This window comes from Saccopteryx leptura, chromosome X, assembly GCF_036850995.1.
Source record: "Saccopteryx leptura isolate mSacLep1 chromosome X, mSacLep1_pri_phased_curated, whole genome shotgun sequence".
Lineage (NCBI taxonomy): Eukaryota > Metazoa > Chordata > Mammalia > Chiroptera > Emballonuridae > Saccopteryx > Saccopteryx leptura.
This window is the reverse complement of record NC_089516.1, coordinates 101,645,709-101,668,126: the sequence shown is the minus strand read 5'-3', so window position 1 is coordinate 101,668,126 and position 22,418 is coordinate 101,645,709. Positions and strand designations below refer to the sequence as shown.

Here is a 22,418-nt window from a genome sequence, read left to right as displayed (position 1 = left end):
AATCTCTTTAAATAAAAACAATACAAAATTGCTAGGGCTCCTCCTAGGTCCTTGGAAGAGTCCCAGGCAAGTAAGAAATTCTGAAGAAGAAGCTTCATATACTTCATAGGAAATCTATTCTTGGTTATTAGTGATCTTTTGGGGGTCAAAACCACTCTGAAAAATCTGAAGTTGTAGAACTTCTGCCTATAAAAATGCACTATCCATATACATAGTTTTTCATATGATTTTAGAGGTTCAAAATTTTTCTGAACCTGTAGCTTAATCTATATCTCCAATTATGATATCAACTTGTGTTCATGATCTCTCTTGCCAGCAAATAAGCTCTCCCTACATCTTCATTAGCATTGGATGCACATTTGAAGCATATTGATTTAGACATAAACACTCCATTTGATCTGAGCTACGTAAATTGCATTAATGGTGTCTCCTTAGAAGGCCAACTGATTGTCAATCCTTTACCAGCCTAATTGTACCATTCCCTTCACTCAGGCTTAAACATAACAGACACAGGAAGTCAAAACTTGCTCCTTCTTCAGTGTTCATGTTCTTAGTGAAATGATAGCACTGACCACCTGAATGAGAAAGGATTTGGGCCTTAGACTATTTTTTCTTTGGGAGGCTTTAAGTAATGATTATGTTATGTCCATCCCATATCTGATATGTAATTCAAATAAAAACAATACTAAAGCATAAAAATGTAAGGAAGTCTAAAATGTTCTAATATTCTTATAATGATTAAGTCTTTTTTTATAAATAAATTTTTATTAATGTTAATGGGGTGACATCAATAAATCAGGGTACATATATTCAAGCAAAACATGTCCAGGTTATCTTGTCATTCAGTTCTGTTGCATACCCATCACCCAAAGTCAGATTATCCTCTGTCACCTTCTATCTAGTTTTCTCTGTGCCTCTCCCCCTCTCCCTCCTTCCCTCCCCCTGCCCCCCGTAACCACCACACTCTTGTCCATGTCTCTTAGTCTCGTTTTTATGTCCCACCAATGTATGGAATCATGTAGTTCTTGGTTTTTTCTGATTTACTTATTTCACTCCGTATAATGTTTTAATGATTAAGTCTTATAAAAAGCAATATATACAAAATTAATGTTTCTATCCTTTGGGTACCCCTGATCTGTGGTGTCTTAAGCACATGCTTATTCTGGTTATTGGGCAATCCAGCACTGGTCCAACTGCCCAAACCATAAATTTGGGAACTTCTTTGATGCCTACTTTAATTCTACCTTAGTTTGACACCAAGTTGTCTCTATTCCACATCCCAAACTTGTCTTAAATTCATCTTCTTCTTGGCCTGACCTGTGGTGGTGCAGTGGATACAGTGTTGATCTGGAATGCTGAGATTGCCAGTTCGAAACCCTGGTCAAAACACATATGAGAGTTGATACTTCCTGCTCCTCCCCCTTTTCTCTTTCTCTCTCTCTCCCCTCATTTTATTTTCTAAAATGAGTTTTTAAAAATCTTCTTCCTTTCATCTGCACAAATCATTATCTTAGTTCAAAGTACCAGTATTTCTCACCTGGTCTCACTGTCTGCAGTTTTGCTCCCCGTAATTGATTTTGCTGGGCCAGAATAGTCTTTTGAAATATAAGTCTCATCACATTTCTGGCTTTGCTTAAGATCCTTCAGTGTGTCACCATTCACCATGCTTCTTAGCATGTTATCCAAGGGCTTGCATGATCTGCCCCCATCCTCTGCATTGTTCATTCTTGCCATGCCCCACAGTGTTCCATACCCATTTCATGCTCCTTAAATTGCTGGCCTTTCTCTTTTTTAAAATTTATATTTCAATCACAGTTGACATACAATACTGTATCAGTTTCAGGTGTGTAATATTAGTGATTAAACATTTATATTTGTTATGAAGTGAGATAAGTTTAGAACCCATCTGGCACCATACACCCTACTGAACAGTCAATGTGTGGCACTCTCGTCCAGTTTGACATGCTACTGTTCACCTACACCAATATGTCACTTGCTACTCAAACCAGTAATTGAGTTTGCATCTCATTTGCATAATCGAACAACTTTTTTGACTTGCTTTCTGATGTTCTTGTTTAACAAATAAATCAACTGCTTCTTTTTATCACTTCATGTTCATATTGAAATATTCTCTAATTTTTGTGAGCAGTATACTTATTACAATATTATTGACTATATTCCCTATGCTGTATTTGACACCCCCATGACTATTTTTATAACTGAAAATTTATACTTCTTAATCCCTTCTGCTATTTTCATCCATCCCCTGCTAGTTTTTCTCCTACAGCCAAGGTTTTGCATATGCTAGGCTAAGGCCTGGAAAGTCTTACTTTTTACCATTTCCCCTCTGCTTTGTGTGAATAACAACAATTAGTCCTTATTCTTGAAGACTTACTCTTGGACATCCTTTCTTTAGCAGGTCTTTTCCTGTGTTTACTCTGCAGACAAACTTAAATGCCTTCCTTTTCATACTTCCATGGAGCTACCCAATATATACTCTGAGCTTGATACTTATCAACAATGGGTTGTTATTCTCCCTTAGATACATATTTCTCTAGCTAAAATTTGAGGTATTTGACAGTAGCAACTCTATCTTATGCAGTCTCACATTCCCTAGCTCTTGCTTTATGTCTGCACACTTAATAACTATCACTTATGAAACACTAACCATGTGTAAAGTGCTTCTAAGATTATCTAATTTAATCACCAAAATCTTATAAGTCACAACTTATTACCATTGCATTATTATTGTTGTACAGATGAGGAAATGAGGCACAGTGAAGTTAAACCACATACTCAAGTTATATAGCTGGCAGATGTCAGAATTAGGATTTGAAAAGAGGTCCCAACTGTGGCTACAGAATCAACACTTGTAATAGCTACACTATTTATTATTCAGTAGCATTAACAAAAATCTTGATATATTTGATCTCTAGTCTTCAGTAAATGTTTAGTGATTGAATGGAGCCTAAGTAAAAACCATTTGGTTTTTTATATCAAGACTAAGACCTCGGCTGGTAGTTCAGTAGATAGAGCATCAACCTGATGTATGGAAGTCCTGGGTTCAATTCCCAGTCAGAGCACACAGGGGAAGTGACCATCTGTTTTTCTCTCCTTCCCTCTTACTCTTCCCCTCCCACAGCCAGTGGCTCGATGGGTTCAAGCATGGCCCTGGGTGTGGGGATAGCTCATTTGGTCTGAGCGCATTGGCTTCAGGCACTAAAAATAGCTTGGTACTCAATTATTGGCTCTTGATGGGGTTGCCAGGTGAATCCCAGTTGGGGTGCATGTGGGGGTCTGCTTCACTATCTCCCCTCTTCTCACCTTAAAAAAGAAAGAAAGAAAGAAAGAAAGAAAGAAAGAAAGAAAGAAAGAAAGAAAGAGGAGAGAGAGAGAGAGAAAGAGGGAAAGAAAAAGAAAAACATTGCAGTCTAACCTGAATCTTGGGATGATAAGACTCAGACTGATCAGTTCAGGATCGATATTTGTAGACAGCAGAAGACCAAATAAATACTACTTTCCAAGCATATCACATATATTTTACTGGAAGCTAAAACAAAGGCCACAGATTGCTGACTAGACCAAAAACTATAAAGAACGTTTGGCCTAGGGTAGGTGAACCTTCTTTATCCTATACCTTTGAAAGAAAGAAAAGCCCCTCTAGACATCTATCATCTTCCATGCAGCCCACCCCAGTGTTCCATACTTCTTCCAGTGGCTACAGCATTTTCCATTACAAATTCTCCTACACCTTCAACCTCTTTTTTTGTAACAGAGGGGGAGACAGAGAGACAGAGAGAGGGACAGAGAGAGAAACAGACAGACAAGAAGGGAGAGAGATGAGAAGCATCAATTCTTTGTTGCGGGACCTTAGTTGTTCATCAGTTGATCGCTTTCTCATATGTGCCTTGACTGGAGCGCTAAAGCAGACTGAGTGACCCCTTGCTTAAGCCAGCGACCTTGGACTCAAACCAGCGACCTTGAGCTTCAAGCCAGTGACCATGGGGTCATGTCTATGATCTAACGCTCAAGCCAGTGACTCTGTGCTCAAGCTGGTGGAGCCTGCACTCAAGCAGGTGACCTCAGGGTTTTGAACCTGGGTCCTCTGCATCCCAGTCTGACGCCCTATACACTGCACCACTGCCTGATCAGGCTTCAACCTCGTTTTGAAATGCCTTAAGTTCTCAAACTTCACTGTGCATTGCTCTCATCTGGGAAACTTAAAAAGAGAGAGATGTCAGAGCCCCACCTCCAGAGATTTAGATTCCATCTGGGCTAGATCCAAACACCTTTTATTTTTAAAGATCCTCAGGTATTCCCAATAAGCAGCTGGGTTTGAAAAAAACAAAACACCAAAACAAACTGTAAATCTTATTATGTAATAATGGTAAAACTTCTGCATATAATTCTGATGTGTGCTGCTCCTTCTTCCCCATCCCAAGTCCTTTGGCCTGGGGGAATTAGGAAGGGCAGAGTTTTCCCCACTTTTTATTTCAAATTCTGTATTTGACACCAAATACTGCACTTGCCCACAAAAACACCTCCTGTGAGGTTATTGCCATTTAGTTCTCTTGGTCAAGTCCCTTTATCCTTTGAGGACTTTGATTCCCAGTCTTCATTCCTGCACACAATGCTTCCATCACTCTGTGAAATGTAAAATATAAATGGACATCTCATTCTTATCCTTTTCTTTTAACTACTTGACTTCCATCAACTCTAATAAATTTGATCTCCTTTCCACCTCTGCAATCCATTCCAATGGCCACCTTCTAAACCAGTGGTTTGCAACCAGGGCTGTGCATCAGAGTGACTTGCAGAATTCCATAAAATATCAATGTCTAAGGCCCACCCAGAGTGTACTATATCAGGATTTCTGGGTGTAAGCCCTGGGCAAATAATGTTTTAAATTCCATAGATGATTTTAAGACTAAGTGGAGAACCAGAGCTATCTCAGGCCTTTTCATTATCTAGAATGACCCTTTCTCTGAAATGTTCAACTTTGTTATCATTCTATGAGCTGAACCTCCCATCTTGCTAGCTTTCTAACTCTCTCAAGCCATTACTACTATTTCACCTCTTCTTTGATCTCAACAAAAGCTTCCAATTCCTGGATCCCTACATTTTTAGCTAATTTCTTAGCTTCTTCCTGGCCCAGACTTTATGGTCTATAATTTCAATTGCTCTTAACCATTGCCCTGGAAACTCTTGCTCTTTGACCTTCTCTTGCAATTGTCCTGCAAAACCCTACCTTGACAGAATCCAACCATCAAATCTCTTCTTCCATACTGAAGTTACTGAAAGTTGTTTGGAAAAAACCACATAGCTGTGCATATTGGTGTTCATAGACAATAGCTGGGTCATAATTAGTGCTTAGCAATATTTTCCTTTCCCCTTGCCTATTTCCTTTCCCACTCCTCTCACTGAATATTTTATCACTTCACTGAAACTTCTGCTTCACTCTTTTCTCTCTTACTTTCAGCATATGAAATTCTTTCCATTGTCCCGTTCTTCTGCCTAAGGGTTATTCTGCCACTGGTGTCTAAGTCCCAGTCTCTCTCATTTCTCCAATTTCTCCTTGTGTTTTCTATCTCTCCTCCTCTGCTGACACTTTCTATGTGGCTTAAAATATGTCGTGATATCTCTTCGTTCCTTAAAAACTAAAATGATCTTTCATCTTTCCTAAATGCTATTGTCTCTCATCTTTCCCTTTTCTAAACGTCTTGGAAAGGCAATCTAGATTTCTTTAGCCCTCAATGCTTGAACCATTGCACTGAGCCCCTGAGGTGACAAATTAACCTCTTCCTTGAAAATGATTACTTTTTAATCTTTTTCACTATTGACTTCTCAGTCAGAACTGACATTGATGACCATAAATTTCATGGAACTAACTCCTCCCCACTGTCTTTAACACAGCACTTTTCTAAAGTCTGTTGCTACATTACTTGGTCTTCTATTGATTCTTTAAATAGTATTCCCAGGAGCTGTTCTAAGTCTTCATCTCTTATCATCACACTTCTCCCTTAGGTCACCTCATGTACTTGTATGGTTTCAATTACCATCTATACTAGTGAGTCTCCCTATAATACCTCCAGCCCTGTACCCTGACCCCATGAAGTTAACTGTCTATTGAGGAGGTAAGGTTTGACATGAAAATGTATCAATTTTCACTACTTTTTTGGGGAGATTTGAATTTTGTTCTAAAATATTTGCTCTTGTTGCTCAAATTTCATATATTCTAAATATCTTCATCACCACTTATGATAATCATCTCTGGAATACTGAAGGTTTCTTGAAAGTTATCTTCTAGTAGCATCACACCACTTGGATTAACAGGTTCAGATTCAACTTCAGCCAATGACTGCTCCTGTGTCAAATATTCATCCACAACCATAGGTTCTTTTTCGATTCAAAGTTTTGTTTTGTCTATAAGAAGGATTGCTGAAAGATATTTTACCATATTTAGCCAAATTTTCTCTCAAGTAACATTAATGACAGGCCCTGTTCAATTATCTAATGACTCTTTTATTAAGATTATAGCATTAATGATGATGTAGGAATCCCATGCACTAAGATCTTCAGATAGAGCAACCTTTGTAAGCTTTTAGACAAAAAAGTCATATTATTAATTTGGTATACGTCTTCTTGAATGACCAAATGAAATACTGGTATAAGGGCTTGAGGGTCTGAGACATGAGACTAGTTATAAAGACAACCTTAACATTAAGATGCACACTGGCAAGTACATCTGAAGTGCCAAAGGACTGTGAAAAACCAGCAGGACTTTGAATTCAAGACTTTTTAAAAAATAGTCTTGAACTCTCACAAGAAAGTACTTTTCAAACAATTCCTTACATAGAAAAGGACTAATCCAGGCTTTTTTGTTTGCACAAAAGTACACCAGAAACTGGCTTGGTTTTTTCCTCTGAGAAGATTTGGGAATAGTTTTCTATAGATGAGTAATGATATCACTATGAGGTCACCTGAAGTAGTGGCACAAAATACAAATGTAAGCTTCCCTATTTCTGCTGACCTCATCTCAGTATCAATTGGCTCCTACTCTTCAAAAGGGCAAGTAAGATTGTTCAAAGCATGGTGGTTTCAACAGCACTGAAGACATGTGCAGGCATGTAGTCCCCTTCTTCAATCACTTTCTGCAATTGTGGCAGATACAACACAGAAGCTGCAGGCTCCAGTAATTCTTTCTTTGGCACCACTGACACATAAATTTGTTCTCTAGGTCAGGGCACACCATAAGTTTCTCAAACTATCATTTGTTCCTAGTAATATTTTTTCCTGGACCCACATCGGTGTCTGAAAATATGTCTTTAAAAATTCCTCTTTCAAGATTACAGATTCCTTACCTGCAAAACGTTTCTTTATTATTTTGCTTGTCTGTAATCAACATGTTTAACATAATTTCTATCTTTTTCATCTTGTCACAAGGGATTAAGTATCTTTTAAGTGATGTAAGTGTACAAGAGACAATATTGACATTAGTAGGAGTTTCAGCTTTCCTTATGATACAAATTGTGGATTCATTAACACCGTGAAAGTGACCTACGAAGCTATTTGCTTTACCTTGAAGAAGTATATCAGGAATGTCCCTTTTTTTCTTCTAAAGACATTACCCTTCTTGAGCTTTTGGCAACCTTCTGTGGTAACAGTGGCTCTATACTTCATTCGCTCTCTTCTGACTCAATAGTCACATTCATAGAAGCGATGTTTAAATTTTATACTAATTAATACAACCAGGCAATTATTTACCAAAGATTTTTATATCCCCTGGAGATATAAAGTATCACCATATTATATTTAAGCACCAAATGGTATTATGAACAACATAAGAATAAATGATCATATATTGTTGTGATACCCAGTGCAAATAGGGATGATTATGTGGGGACAACTGGCAGAAGATGAGAGAGAAAACAAATGCCTTGGAAATTTCTTCCCACCTTGTGATAATAGTAAAAAAGACAGTAATGTGGCAACTGGATTGACTCCTATATACTCAGTTCAAAATTTTCACAGCTGTCAAACAGGTACACAGAAGTAAATCCATCTATAGTCCAACATCCAATAAGGAGAACTTGCAGTTTAGAAAGGATTACGGTAAATTCTCCTCTAAGTTATCAGAAAGAAAGTCACTGTTTATATATTCCCATATATTTATGATTTCCCTTAACTTAACACTATGAATTCAATTTTATATGAGAAGTAAACACAACATAAGTATATTTTATGTAAACCACAGTATGTCAAATCAAATATTAACTTCTGACAAAATGCAACCTCTGAATAAGTAGACATAAAGGTCAGGTAGGCCCTAAACAGACAATGCTCAAGAAATGACTACCCAAGAAAGAAAGTGATAATGAAAGAATAAACCAGCCCCTTTTCAATGCCCGCACACTGATACTTTACTTTTATCCCCTCCTCCTGGGAAGATAGACCGAAGCCTGGCTTTCTTATTCTTCTCTTCAGGGGCCATAGGAAGTGGTTTTGAGCTGTGGTTGAGTGCTGAAGAATCTCGGTTGTTACTATTCATCCTCAGTGGGGGAGCTGGGGGTTTCTCTTCGTTATCCAGACTGTCAGACATCTTCAGTTACAGCTAATTGCACAGCTCCTAAAGGAGAAGAGGAGAAAATAAGAGTTAAGAAAGGAGAGGTCTAAAAAACAATCTAGTAAATAAAGGGATACTAACATCTTAGAAACAAAACCATTGGTCTCACATTTTGTCAGCTTTTTCACTGACCATTTTGAGAGGTCTCTTTTCTTTCTTTCTTTCTTTCTTTCTTTCTTTCTTTCTTTCTTTCTTTCTTTCTTTCTTTCTTTCTTTCTTTCTTTCTTTCTTTCTTTTTAAAGAGAGTCAGGGAGAGAAAGAGAGAGAAATATCGAGCTGACCACAGAACAGAATCGAACCAGCAACTCCCATGTGCTAGGATGGTGCTCCAACCAAACCAGCTATCCAACCGGGGCCTTCTTTTTTTTTAGAAACAGAAAAAGGAAGGAAGAGAGAGGGCAGGAGGAAGGCAACATTAATTTTTTGTTCCATTCAGTTTTGCATTCATTTGTTGTTCCATTCAGTTTTGCATTCATTGGTTGATTCCCATATATGCCCTGACTGGGGATGAAACTTGCAACCTTGTCCTTTTGGAAGGACACTCTTAACTGACTGATATAACCAGAAAGGGACGAAGGTTTTTCTTTCTAGAGTGAAAGGCACTGCTTCCCTAAAGACCAATAATGCAATTTCCCAAAGAGAAAAGTGAAGGAAATAATTAATGGCTTTTTAGTATGTACACACAAACACATAAGGTCCCATCCTTGTCTCAGAAAAAAACTCTATTTTTTGCTGTCCTCTTGCTCTTTTAATGAACAATTTACAATATTTCTTCTTAAAAATTTTTTATCCTGATGATTGTCATGGTAGGGTAGCACAACTTCCTCAGAATCCAAATTAGCACAGGTTATGTTATTGATTTTTAAAGGCCCACAAAAATGATTTGTTGGCTGCTTTGACATTGGGATACCTTTGGTGTCTGATTTATATTTGTGTACCTGATTTACAAAATACACTCTACTGTTTTATGAGAAAGAATGGAGAAGCAATCTAATAGACATGGCATTTTCAGCAGATTTGGGGTATACAGAGAGAAGAAACAATTCCCCATCTTCAGGTAGCAGATAGAAGATAAACCTGAACCAAATGTCACCATGAGCAAAGAGGAGCTCCAAGGAGAAGACCTCTTTCTGAGGAGATACTAAAAGCTTACTCCTTATCATATTTGTGTCCTGGAACAGGGAACATGGAAATTGACAAGGGTAAAATGGTTGTAAGAACCAGTCTGGGTTTTAGCAACTTATTTGTTCTTAATCTCATTATTATTTTGCATGTTATGCTTAGAGCTAAATATATTTGGGTTTCATCTCAGTGGGAGGGTAAAGTGAACTGGAGAAGTGTGGACTACTCAAGGAAATGTTTCTGTTTCTAGCTGTTTTCTTATTTTAATTCAAAACCTTAATTAAGGTCCTGAATCTTGCCATGGCAAGTCAGGTATTAAGAGTACCTTCCAGCCTGACCAGGCGGTGGCGCAGTGGATAGAGCATTGTACTGGGATGCGGAGGACCCAGGTTCAAGACCCTGAGATTGCCAGCTTGAGTGCAGGCTCATCTGGTTTGAGCAAAGCTCACCAGCTTGAGCCCAAGGTCAGTGACTTGAGCAAGTGGTTACTCGGTCTGCTGTAGCCCCCTAGTCAAGGCTCATATGAGAAAGCAATCACAACTAAACTGATGATTGATGCTTCTCATCTCTCTGCATTCCTGTCTGTCTGTCCCTGTCTATCCCTTTCTCTGAATCTCTCTGTCTCTGTAAAAAAAAAAAAAAAAAAAAAAAAAGAAAAAAGAGTACCTTCCAAGTGAATCTTCATTGTAACTACAAGGAAAATCAAATTCCATTGCAACAAAATCTCTATAAATTTATCAAGTTTTAGGTGGCACTAATTTAGGAGCATAAGAACTCTCTAAACACAACTGTGCACATCACTTTATATCAACAAGATTTACTATAAACAAACCTCGGTACAAAAACAACAAAACCAAGATCTCCTCATTACCTATTATAGTGAGAAATAATCTATCATAATTATTTTTAGCCTTTCAGTTGTTACAATACTTATTATTTTCATTAGTGAACTATAATTAGGTTATATCATGTTATGTAGAACAATTTTTAAATTTTACTATGATCTAAGTTTTCTCAACTATGTACAGCCTGTGAATATTCAAGAATAATAGAGTATCAATTAATAGCTTCTCCATCTGCACAAATTATTGCCAACTAACAATGATTAGCTTGATTTGGTCAAGAGATCACTTTTACTCTCTTAAGTGTCATGCCTTTCACTATCTTAATAAATGAAGATCAGTTTTATTTTTCAGTAATCACGATAGTGAAAATACTTAATATTAAATGTTTTGTCATGAATGGCAACAACTTGACAAGTCTCACATTTTCTAATATAGCTGAAACAAGCATAGAAGGCAAAATAAAAAGTAACTGTGATATTGAGGATAAAGGCTCCTCCTGGACACTACTGGTAATAGTACATATTTTAGCTAGAATATGAAACTACTGCTAATGCTTTTGCATTTCCTTTTGCATTTGATTTTGGTCCTTATAAATTTACTGTTTCTCCAGAATAAAAGTCAGTTTAAGACTGACTTCATCAGTGGCATTATTCCATTTTGGAAAGGTTCAAGATTTTAATTTAGTCACTGAGAATAATTTGCCACCAGAAACAAAGCACTATTTTCTTTTTTTGTTGTTTATATTTTGTTTTACTTTTCTGGGTACAAAAAGTAATTTCTGACTATGATGTGATTATTAAATGAAGCTCATTTATACAAAATCTAGCTTATATAATAATGAAATTTGGTTAAAAAATGAAATTTAAAGTTATTGTAAACAAACTGAGGATTTAAATAAAAATAACTGGAAGAGAGATTTCTAAAAAATATGTCTCACAGGAACATAGGAGCCACCATATTTAGATGATATAGATTTTCTGGTGACTGATTATTTAACCTGAGATGATAGAAGTCAGAGAAACACGCATGGCATTTTTAAAATGGTATACAGAGCTGGTCTTGCATAATAAAGCAAGCAAGAGTCTGGGTCAGTCAGGGTTCTAGGGAACCTATGTAATTTAAAATACTAGGTTCCTTTGTCCTTGATAAATGGATGTGGCATACAAAGTGTCCTTTTTGGTTCCTAACTAAAGGCCAGAGACTCAAAGGGTAGATGTCCTGCTTCTTTTTAGGATGCCTGATTATCTTGACCTTGTTTGACCAGATATATTTTTGGTTGGGAAAAAAAAGGATTACTTGTAATATAAAACTTAAACTATACTCTACGATATTACACTAGAAATCCCTGACCAAAATTCCAACCCCACACACTTCCTGTGGTCCATATCACAGCCATTTTGCAAAGGACCCAGCTTACATAGCAAACCTTTCTACAGCCCAGCAAACTGGATCTGTTTAAATTCCATTAAACTCATCATGAAACTATACAGATTGGAATATACTTTTTACAGACATAAAAATGAAGTTGAAAATTCTTTGTCTAGTCCACATGAAGCACAGATCCAATAATCACGCCTTTAAACTAGACATTTCAGATTTGGTTTGCCTTGAATTATCCCGATATTACTTCAGTTGTTTATTACCCTTTACAAGGTAAAACCAATCGTCATGTTCTTCTAATGGTTCCAAATAATTCTAAGTTGGTGATATAAGAATAATGCAGTAGGCTCTTGTTATTATTAGCTCACTTTCAAAACAAATGCTTCAAAGTGTACTTTAGAAGACTGATGTAGAAAGGGTTCTTGGCCGAAGAGCTCAGTCAGTTATTCCATAGTGCCATCTCAAAACAACAAGGTCATGGGTATGATCCGTGGTCAGGGCACACATGGGAAGCAACCAATGAATGCATGACTGAGTGGAACAACAAATGAATGCTTCCTTTCCTCTTCCCCTCTTTCTCCCTTCCTTTCTTTCTCTAAAAATCAACCAATTAAAAAAAAAGGATAGGCACCTGTAAGGAAGCCTTGCTGTTAATGTAGTTGTTTCCCAAGTGGGAGGCATCCTAACTATTCCACACAGAAAAAAGGAGGATTACTTATATTATGTTTATAAACAATGTCAATTTACCAAGCTAGGTCCCTCCCCTGAGACAGCTTTTTACAAAGAATACAATATAATGGATTGCTGGTTCAATCTGCCTATGTCTTTATTTCTAAGATCTTGAAAGAGACTATTTTGTTTGGAGTGCTGTAGGCTCTATTTCAAGAATCTTATAAAAGCACCATTATTCTCTAAGAACCCAATAAAAATGTTTATCTTTAAAGTTAAACTGTTGTCTTTCCCTTCTGCAAAAGAACAGAAACTTAAAAGTGAGTGGCACATTTGATCTAGCCACAGGCCATTCATTTAACTTTTAGAACTTGGCCCTTAGCACTGTGGAGAAACAGCACACTTTAACAAACAACAACAAGGCTACTGTTTTTTTAATGGACAAACGACAACAAAAATGTTATATCTGTTCACAGATTGATTCCATAACTGAATACTAGGTTTTTCAGAAAGAATTTAAATGGCTTCTGTGAACTATATATATGTATGATCCAGCCCCTGGGACTTAATATGGTTTACCAATGCTTAGTAATTACAATTAAAATTCATCTGTAATAAGAAATGAACCTCTTCTTGTCTCATGATAGATAACCAAGGAGCCAGAACATCCCTGTTTCAGAGTATTAGGAAAGATCACTTCTATTTTCCCTTCACTCATCTTCCTTTTTTTCTTCCCACTTCTCCTCAAAAAACACGAGGGCATGCATACACAGGCCATAAACAAAACCATACACACAGTGCTTCACTCATTTGGATTTATTTTTTCAAGGGACAGGCATGGAGAAAGACAGGAACATCTTGATGCTCCTGTATGTGCTCTGACTGGGGAATAAAACTGGCAACCTCCATGCTCTGAGACAATGCTTGAACCAACTGAGCATCTGGGCAGGGCTTATTATTTATTGATTGATGATTATAGAGACAGAGAAAGGAAGGGAGAGGGAAGGGAGGAGGAAGGGAAGCATTCATTTGTTGTTCCACTCGGTAGTGCATTCATTGGTCACTTCCCGTGTGTGTCCTGACTGGGGATTGAACCTGCAACCTTGATGTTTCTGAATGACACTGTGATCTGACTTAGCTAACCAGCTAGAGCTCACTTGAATTTTGACACAGAGATTTACTGCAAAGCATTTTAGAAGAATACGTTTATCAAGATGCATGGCAACTTTAAGTGAAATGATTAGGCATTATAAACAATTGTTATCATTCTCTCATTCTTCCAAAATGCATTTTCTTAATCAGTACGGTGTCAAAATAGACAAAAATGTTCAGTAGGTTAAAAAACAAACAAACAAAAAAAAAACCATCACTTGCATGTTCCAGGAGCCAAGAGAAAAGATAAGTAATCAATTATACTCTACGTAATGTGGCCAAATTCATACTGTGGCATACATATTGAATTGGATGCAACCAAAAATGCCAATCGTACCCATTTGCCACAGGTGTTGTACCCAGGTGTATGAAGGGTCAGAATCCAGAAATGCTGGCTTTACAATTTGCAAGGCCATCTATTAAGCGATAAACAACTGAAACAAATTATTTTCATCATATCTGGTGCCATCAGAGGCAACCAACATGTCTGTATTATCCTCTCTGCTCACGAAATCTAAATAACTATTTATTTGCATATCTTCCCAATGACAAACAAATACTGGCTTCCTTTCAAAAAGTAAAAGTCCAGGACAGCATATGAACAGTCATGATGTAATAAATCCAGTGGTAAGTTCCCCAAAGCACCAGCCACACAAAGTTAGCACTACAAATTGGTGAGCACACCAATATTTCTTAATATTCTTTTTATATCAAGCTAGTGTAGCATAGGAATGAGATGTAGCTTAGGGAAAACTTCCAGGATGAACTTCCTAATGTTTCTGAGATACATAGAGGAAGAATGGGGTTGCAATACACCTTGGCTAATGAGATAACTGCCAAACTGACAAGAGCACATAGGAAAGAAGATAAATTTTAGGATCTTAAAATTGAAGTAAACAAGTCAAATAAATCACTAAATCAGGAGTAACAAAAATGAAAATATTTTACATTTCTCGAATATGAGAAATCTTACAAGAATTAGTTCTGTACATCAAGAAAAATTAAATTTTTAGTGACAGGTTCTAAACTTTGAGGTATTTAGTAAACATGTATTTAACGTCAGCCAACGTCTCCTTTTTATGATGATAATAACACTGGGATGTTCTTTGCATTTTAGAATAAGGTTGCTGCTTTTACTATCAGAATGATGTATACACTGAATTGTCCTTTGGTGGTGGGAAAAGGGATCTAAGAGTTACCAGCTGGCTCTTTCCTGGGGCTACCAGTAAATAAAAGCACACATTTTCAAGATGGCTACCTGAGCTTCCAAGTATTGCCTAGGACTGGGAAACAAACTCTGCTTTACTAACTAGCCTACAATGATACTGAACCTTCTTTACCTTGTTCACGTTATTATCAGTTGAACCAACTAGCTTAGACACTTATGACTGACAATGTAAGAAGATGTAGCAAAATGGTTTTAATTGCCAAAAATATAAAAGAAAATAATCATCTAGCCTTCCACAAAAGTACTATAATTTAAAAGAATGATTATACATTGTGTTGCATTTCTACAGCAACTTGCAGCTGAAGATTTCTAGTGAATTTTCAGTCATTAATTCCCATAACATGCTAGGATGCCAAAGAGAAGAGAAAGAGCATTCATCTCATTTTACAGGAAAAAGAACAAGCATAGTCTGGGTCTCCCAGCAGCTCTAAATTCATACTCACATTCCCAGACTAGGTGGACAAGAGACAGAGAAACCACTAACCTCAGCCAGCTAGATGGGCCTGAGAATTTCTATCATCTTGTTTCAAATTGTACATAGTCATTAAACATGTTATTTTCCTTCACTCAATAGAGCATAAGCTCCTTGAGGAGAAGGCTCTCTCAGTCATAATTGTGCTTTCTTACTGCTTAATTCAGTGTCTTGTTCCCAGTAGGCATTAAATACACATGTGAGTTAATGAAATTGAACTCTGTACATTCTATGCATTTATTGTGGTTCTGAGTAAGTTTTTCATAATGTTGCATAAGTTCATATGCCTACTCACAGCATGTCTGAGCCAAAAAGGCATATTCGGAAATAATGGTACTAGTCTAACTTCCAAGAAATTGGGCATGATATAGAAACCAGCTACCATCTGATTACCAACACCTCATTTTTCACTTTACAACTTTGACATGTCTAAAGAGCTTCTGTGTCTTGCTCTTGTTTGAGCTAGACACCAACATGTGAAGAAGGGAGTTTCATCCCCATTTTTTACATAAGGAATTAATAGAGTATAAAGGTGACTTACCTAGGGTCACAAAATAAGAAAAGAATTGAGACTTCTCGATTCCCTTTCCATTACACCAACACAATGTGTATCTAAGTAAACCCACAAATACACACACAATCTTCATATATTTACGTTTAACCTCCCAAAATATTCATATGACATTTGCAACTTTTTTACTTCAACCCATTTCAGGATGGTACTTACTGATTTCAACTGCTTTTCTCATCCAAAGGCCCAAGGCTAGGTGATTTACTGACAGAACTCCAACAGGTTTTGTTGGCTGGTAATACCAATTCTTAGACGGCCTTGTTTTGGAGCTTGTCTGTTCTGGGGCACTCACCAAGGGAACTCTGCTATCAGAGACAGGGGTGTGCTGTTTCAGAGAGCCTCACCTGGGAGATACCATTACAGTGTGTAGTGGAGGGAAGCCATTTCTAAGATCATTTGATCAGGAGGAGCCGAGCTACTTGTTAGGAAGATTTGCAAAGGCAGCCAGACAAGCAAGGGAGGTAACTAGCTCTTTTTACAGCTGCCTACTTTCAATCTTAGATCCTGCAAGAGATAACTACTGACACACATTCAAGTGCACTCACATAGAATACGTTCATTTTATTTCTCATACATACAAGCAAATGAGGTAGTTTCTGCTATAGTCCTGTCCTGTAGTAACATCTTTATGAGTTAGTTCCATTGTTTTCAGCAAGAACTCGACATTAAATAAATTCAATAATCCAGCACACTATAGTTGGAAAATTCAATGACAGGTTGCAAATAGGGAAATCAATAGGTAAATCCCAGCATCCAGACCTCGTATACTGAACATATTATGTGGGACAAATAGTTTTTTTCCCCAATGACTTCTTAAGCTTATAAATGTATGCAGTACCATACTTCATTATTTATTGTGTAGGCTACATGAGCTAATAGCAAGAATATGGAAATTATCATCTGATGTATATTTATATTTTCAAATTGATGTATTATTACATATTTCAGATTTTCATTTCCAACACTGATGCTTCCAAGAAGAGAAAGTAGATGCATAAAGAAGAGAGGTAGAAATGTTTTAAGTATAAAAAAAACTGACTATCATAAAAGATGCTTTAAAGAAATGTGCGGGAAATAGAAAAGGGGAGTAAATCCTAGTAATAAAACATTTCCTAGTTCTTAAAACAGAATGTAGTATCCTAGAAAGCATTCAGATGGAAAAAAATGGATTCAGACTAACAGCCTAAGTGAGCAGGATATGGTAAACCAACATCTTGAGTCTCTGGGGTTCTAGCTGCTCCCTGTCACTATGTGTGAGTCATAATTATACCCTTCCCTGACCCACTCCAGTGAAGAGCTGAATATTTCTTTAAATCCAAGATTAAAATGTCAATTCCGGTAACTTTTAGGGCTTCTTGTATACCATATATATGTACAGGTGCTTGGGCACTGTCTTCCAACATGTGTGTTGCAGCTCATCATTCTAGGTCCTGGTTGTAGTCTCAATTTAACTGTAACCCCAAACAGCTTTCTACAGGGAAGGTGCTCTGCTTTTCTGGATATAAGAACTACATGGCATCAATTGAGAACTTTGTATTATTTTTAAACCATGAATTTAGATCAATTTAGTAATGCTCGTATCTCTCTCTCTCTCTCTCTCTCTCTCTCTCTCTCTCTCTCTCTCTCTCTCTCTTTCTCTCACACACACATACACACACACACACACACACACATACACACACACAAACACACACTGCAGACAACTTGCCAGAACTGGAGGTCAAAGAATTTGAGCCAGCATAAAATACAACAACTTTTCCACAAACTTTTGTTTCTTGACCTAGGTTTACAGCTTACATTTTGAAAGAACTAAGCATACATCTCAGCATCTTATCTGGTGCTTATGTTTAAGGAAGAGAAAATATTATCTATGATAAAAGGGGGTTTTATCAAACACTGAAAGAAGAATGAGACATGACAAGTCTTACTTTTTTTAATCTACCCTTCTTCACAAATGTTGGAGGATAAACATTCAGTTGGCCAAGGCCTTAGTTGTACTAATTTCCCACCTCCTATCCCCACTGAAGACAAATTTTTGTGTTTTAAAGAAAGCTTTCCATGGACCTAAGAAAAGATCACAATCCACACAAAAAAAATTCTTATAGAAACCAAAAGCCAAATCTGAAGGATGGTCTCACAATAGAGCATGTTGGCGTTTTCCTGGCTTTCCTGTGCCTACCTAAGCAGATCTTCACTTGCAATCTGTCGGACCCACCAAATAATGTATTCCTTTTGCTGCCTATTACTCTACTTATCTGTTTACAGCTGCCACTGTGCACTTATATACAATATGGATCATCACTGGTTCACGCTAGAGCAGATCCCTATTCTAGCACATGATTAGTTTTGCTCCCCCACTGCTCACTTACACACAGAGATACCCATTTGCCTAAGTCTCTTTGTGTATTTAACATACATTTTAGGTAGTAACCAGTGATAACTGGAGTAATACCTATTACAAAATGAAGAGTGAGATAAATAGAGGTCTACAGCAGTTCAGAAGAGGGCAAGACTCTCTTTAACTGCTATCTTACTAGGTAAAAATTGGTGCTAATAATTATACCTTCATAATAAAAATTATTTGATATTTTTTCAAAGAATATTACTGCCTTGCCTTCCATCCCCATGCCACCAAATTTCATATATATCATGTATCATTTCAGGTACAGGATATATACAAAGAGAGATGACTAGAGACTAGTTCCTGCCTTCTAAGAGTTGACAGTTCAGTGAAGATGGCAGATATGCATACATACAACACAGAATACAATGTGATGCAACCTAGATAGGTATAGGATGCTTTGGAGGGAAAGAACAGGAAGAGCATTTAATGTTCCCAGAGGGATCAGAGGATATAGCACTTGAGCAGGTTACTGAAGGATGAGTATTAGTTCACCAGGATTTAAAAGTGGAAAGCATTAAGTTGATTTAAGCCAATATTCAACAGTATATTCTAACCAAGAAATAACTAAACCACAGTAGATTTATTTATTTATTTATTTATTTATTTATTTATTTATTTACCCTTGTGCTCATTTCTGTTGAATTAAGTGATGCTGGTGTTATGTAGAGAAGAGAGCAGATCTATAAACTCTGGAAGAAAGTAACACATGCAAAACTTTTTTTAAAAAGCAAAATAAAAATAAAAAAATAAAAAAATAAAAAGTGAAATCATTTGCTTCTGTTGAACTACAAAAGACGGATTAATATGGTATAACACAATGTATTTTCTATAACTATAGCCATTTATGAACATGACAGACCTCTTTTGTGGAACTGTATTGAAAACAGGGCACTCAGGAAAGAAACTCCTTCTTTTCTCTTAGAAGAAGCCTCTTTTCCTAGAAGAGCTAAGAACTGTCTTCTTATACAGTTTTAATTTGGGGGCAGAGTTGATTTTTAGTTAGTAGGTCTCTTATAAACCCAAAATAATTGTCTCTAACAAAAGAAGAATGGCTAATTACAGCTCCACTTCTGGCTTATTCTGGGATCTTAAGGAAATCATTAAATCTTCATAAATTCATTCATTCAACACTTACAAAGTGTCTAGTATGTTCCCAGAAAGACAGAGGATGCTTTGGAAGGACAGCAGAAGACAATTAATGCTGCCCAAAGGAGTCAGAGAATATAGCACTTGAACAGAGTATTGGAAGATGAGTAGACGTTTACCAGGTTCTAGGGTGGGAGATAACAAGGTACAGTTCCTGTCATTGAAGAGATTTAAAATGTAATGAATTTTGCCCATGACAGCTCAGTGCATAGATGACAATATGTTGCTATTGAAACACAGAGAAAATGGGCCTCCTAACAGCCTAAAGAAGGATACTTCACAGAGGAAGTACACTGAAGCTAAATTAGGAAGAACAAGTAAGCAAACCATGGGCACAAGGAACAACAGTTGTAAAGGCCTAAAGAAGATTAGACACAATGTAGTGTATAAAAAGAAACTGCATGAAACTTGGTGTGATTACAGTCATCCTCATCATAGTGCAGTTCACTTTTCTCGGTCTCCCTGTATTGCAGATTTTTAAATTGTATACATCTACCATATTTCCTCATATATAAAATGCTCCCATGTATAAGACACACTTTAATTTTGGGGCCAGAATTTTGAAAAAAAAAAAGTATTACATAAAGTTATTGAACTCAAGTTTTATTTATCATAAAATTCATACAACTCCTCATCACTGTCACAACCCCCGCCCATTAACTTGTCCTCATCTGTGTCTGATGACGAATCACTGTCTTCAACGAGTACAAAAACAAGTGTGAAAAAGCAGGAAATGCAAGTTAAAAAAAAATCTACAACCGCTGTATAAGATGCACTCGGTTTTTAGACCCCAGAATTTTCGGAAAATGGTGCGTCATATACATGGGGAAATATGGTAATTTTGTACAGTGGATTTTTTGCTATAGCGCAGCATTTTGCAGTATATAGATATTTTTATATATTTATTATTTTAATTATTTTTCGGTAAAATAAGCATTTTCTAGCCAGAAAAATTGAAAACAATATAAAACCTATACAAATATTAATTAAAACGTATTAGTATTTACTGGTGAGTACTCACATAGAATTTTATTTGTTGTTAAAATTACATAAGTTTAAGAGTGTAGAAAGTGTTTAAGAGCATAGGAAGTGCTTATAAGAGTGTGGGAAAGGTTAATAAGAGTGTGGGAAAGGTTTATAAGAGTATTGGGAAGATTTATAAAGCCTTAAAAATGTATAAATAATAAAATAAATATAAGGTTGCTACTTTGCAGATTTTTGCCTATTGCAGGTGGTTCTGGAACCTAATCACTGCGATAGATGAGGGACCACTATATAGCAAAGAGAAGAGATGGCAATAATATAAGATCAGTAGAGACAAAATGAAGAAGGGTTTTGTATGACTTTTCTGGGTGTTTAAACTCTTCTTATCTAGACGAAAAAGTTTCAGGCAGTGGAACGGCAAGATTAGCTTTGTATTTCAGAACTATTACTCAGGTGACAATGTGACAGATGTCTAAGGTTGAAGACTTGGGAAACCTTTCCTTCACTGAGTGGGATATTCCAGGTAGCGACATGAAAATAATTTTGAAAAGAAACAACACTGAGAAAATGAACCAGGGGAGAAGAAACACAGAATTATAAAAATAGAAAGACAGGAAAAGGTAGATTTCAAGAAGGGCCTCTAGTTTGGACATTGGTCAAAGATGGCAGGGATGCTAGGCCTTGTGGGATAAACTGATCTCAAGACTCTAAATGGAAATCTAGGTAGAAATATATTTTTATCATATAAGACGAGAAGACTTTGGTAAGCCTAAAGGTGCTTTTTTCTTTCTTTCTTAAGTCTTTAGTTTTCTAGCTTTTTTGAAATATAATTGACAAATAAAAATTATATATATTTAAAGTGTACAATTTGATGGTTTGATATATATATATATATATTATGAAATAATTTCTATAATCAAGTTAATTTATACATCCATCACTTCATATGGTAACTTTTTTTTTTTTTGGTACAGTGAGAACAGTTAAGATCTACTCTCTTAGCAAATTTCAATTATACAATACAGTATTATTAACTATAGTCACCTAGCTGCACATTATATACCCAGGATAGACTTTAGTTTTTGTTTGGGTCCACAGAGAACAATGCCTCAGTTTCTGTTTTTTTAAATGACTATAAACAGGCAATGAAGCTGGTGCAACAATAACAATATGATTATGTTGGAGGCCCCTTGTATTAGCAGTCATTGGGTCACCAATAATAACCATAGTCCCAAGAGTATAGTAAAAGCACATAATTCTGGTTTTGGCTAATAGAACAACACTTTTGAATTTTACAGAAAATTTATAGATTCTAACAACAAAAATAAAAATTCCACAAAGACTAAATAACTGCAAAAATGTAAATTTTGTATAAGTCAATATACAAATAAGAAAGAACAAACACAATGACACATTTGATATCAGTAAATTTAAACTACAAGTATCTGGTGGGAAGCAAAACAAATATGTATTTAAGCATCTTGTTTTTGAGAGGTATAAACTACATAGCAAGTAATAAAAAGTCGAAGAAAATGTCAATTTACACGTGGTGGAAAAATATCTCTCCAGCCAAATCAATTCCTCTCGATAGAGACAGCAGGATTAAGAAAGAAAATACAAATTTAGTAGCAGCAGTTCCACTGTGTTTATCTGTCATTATGTCATCAACTTAGAGATCATCAGCATGAGAGTAAAGTGCAGCTGGACAGTTTAATATCTTCAGCCGTGTGTCTAACTTTCCTTTGAGCCATTTCATAATGCATGTGCAGACTCTTAACGTTTGGTATTAATCTAGCAGCCTGAACAGGACCACAGATCATGC

At 36.5% G+C, this 22,418-nt stretch overlaps 1 protein-coding gene across 7 annotated transcripts in view; it reads right to left on the bottom strand.

Moving 5' to 3' along the window:
* Window positions 1-22,418, bottom strand: part of PAK3 (p21 (RAC1) activated kinase 3) — a 271,892-nt gene that overhangs the window by 75,307 nt on the left and 174,167 nt on the right. For all 7 annotated transcript variants that reach the window (XM_066356523.1, XM_066356530.1, XM_066356524.1 and 4 more), the window contains one exon: window positions 8,425-8,626. In XM_066356523.1, the coding sequence (XP_066212620.1) occupies window positions 8,425-8,599 (175 nt within the window). In that variant the 5' untranslated portion in view covers window positions 8,600-8,626. The remainder of the gene's footprint in view (window positions 1-8,424; window positions 8,627-22,418) is intronic.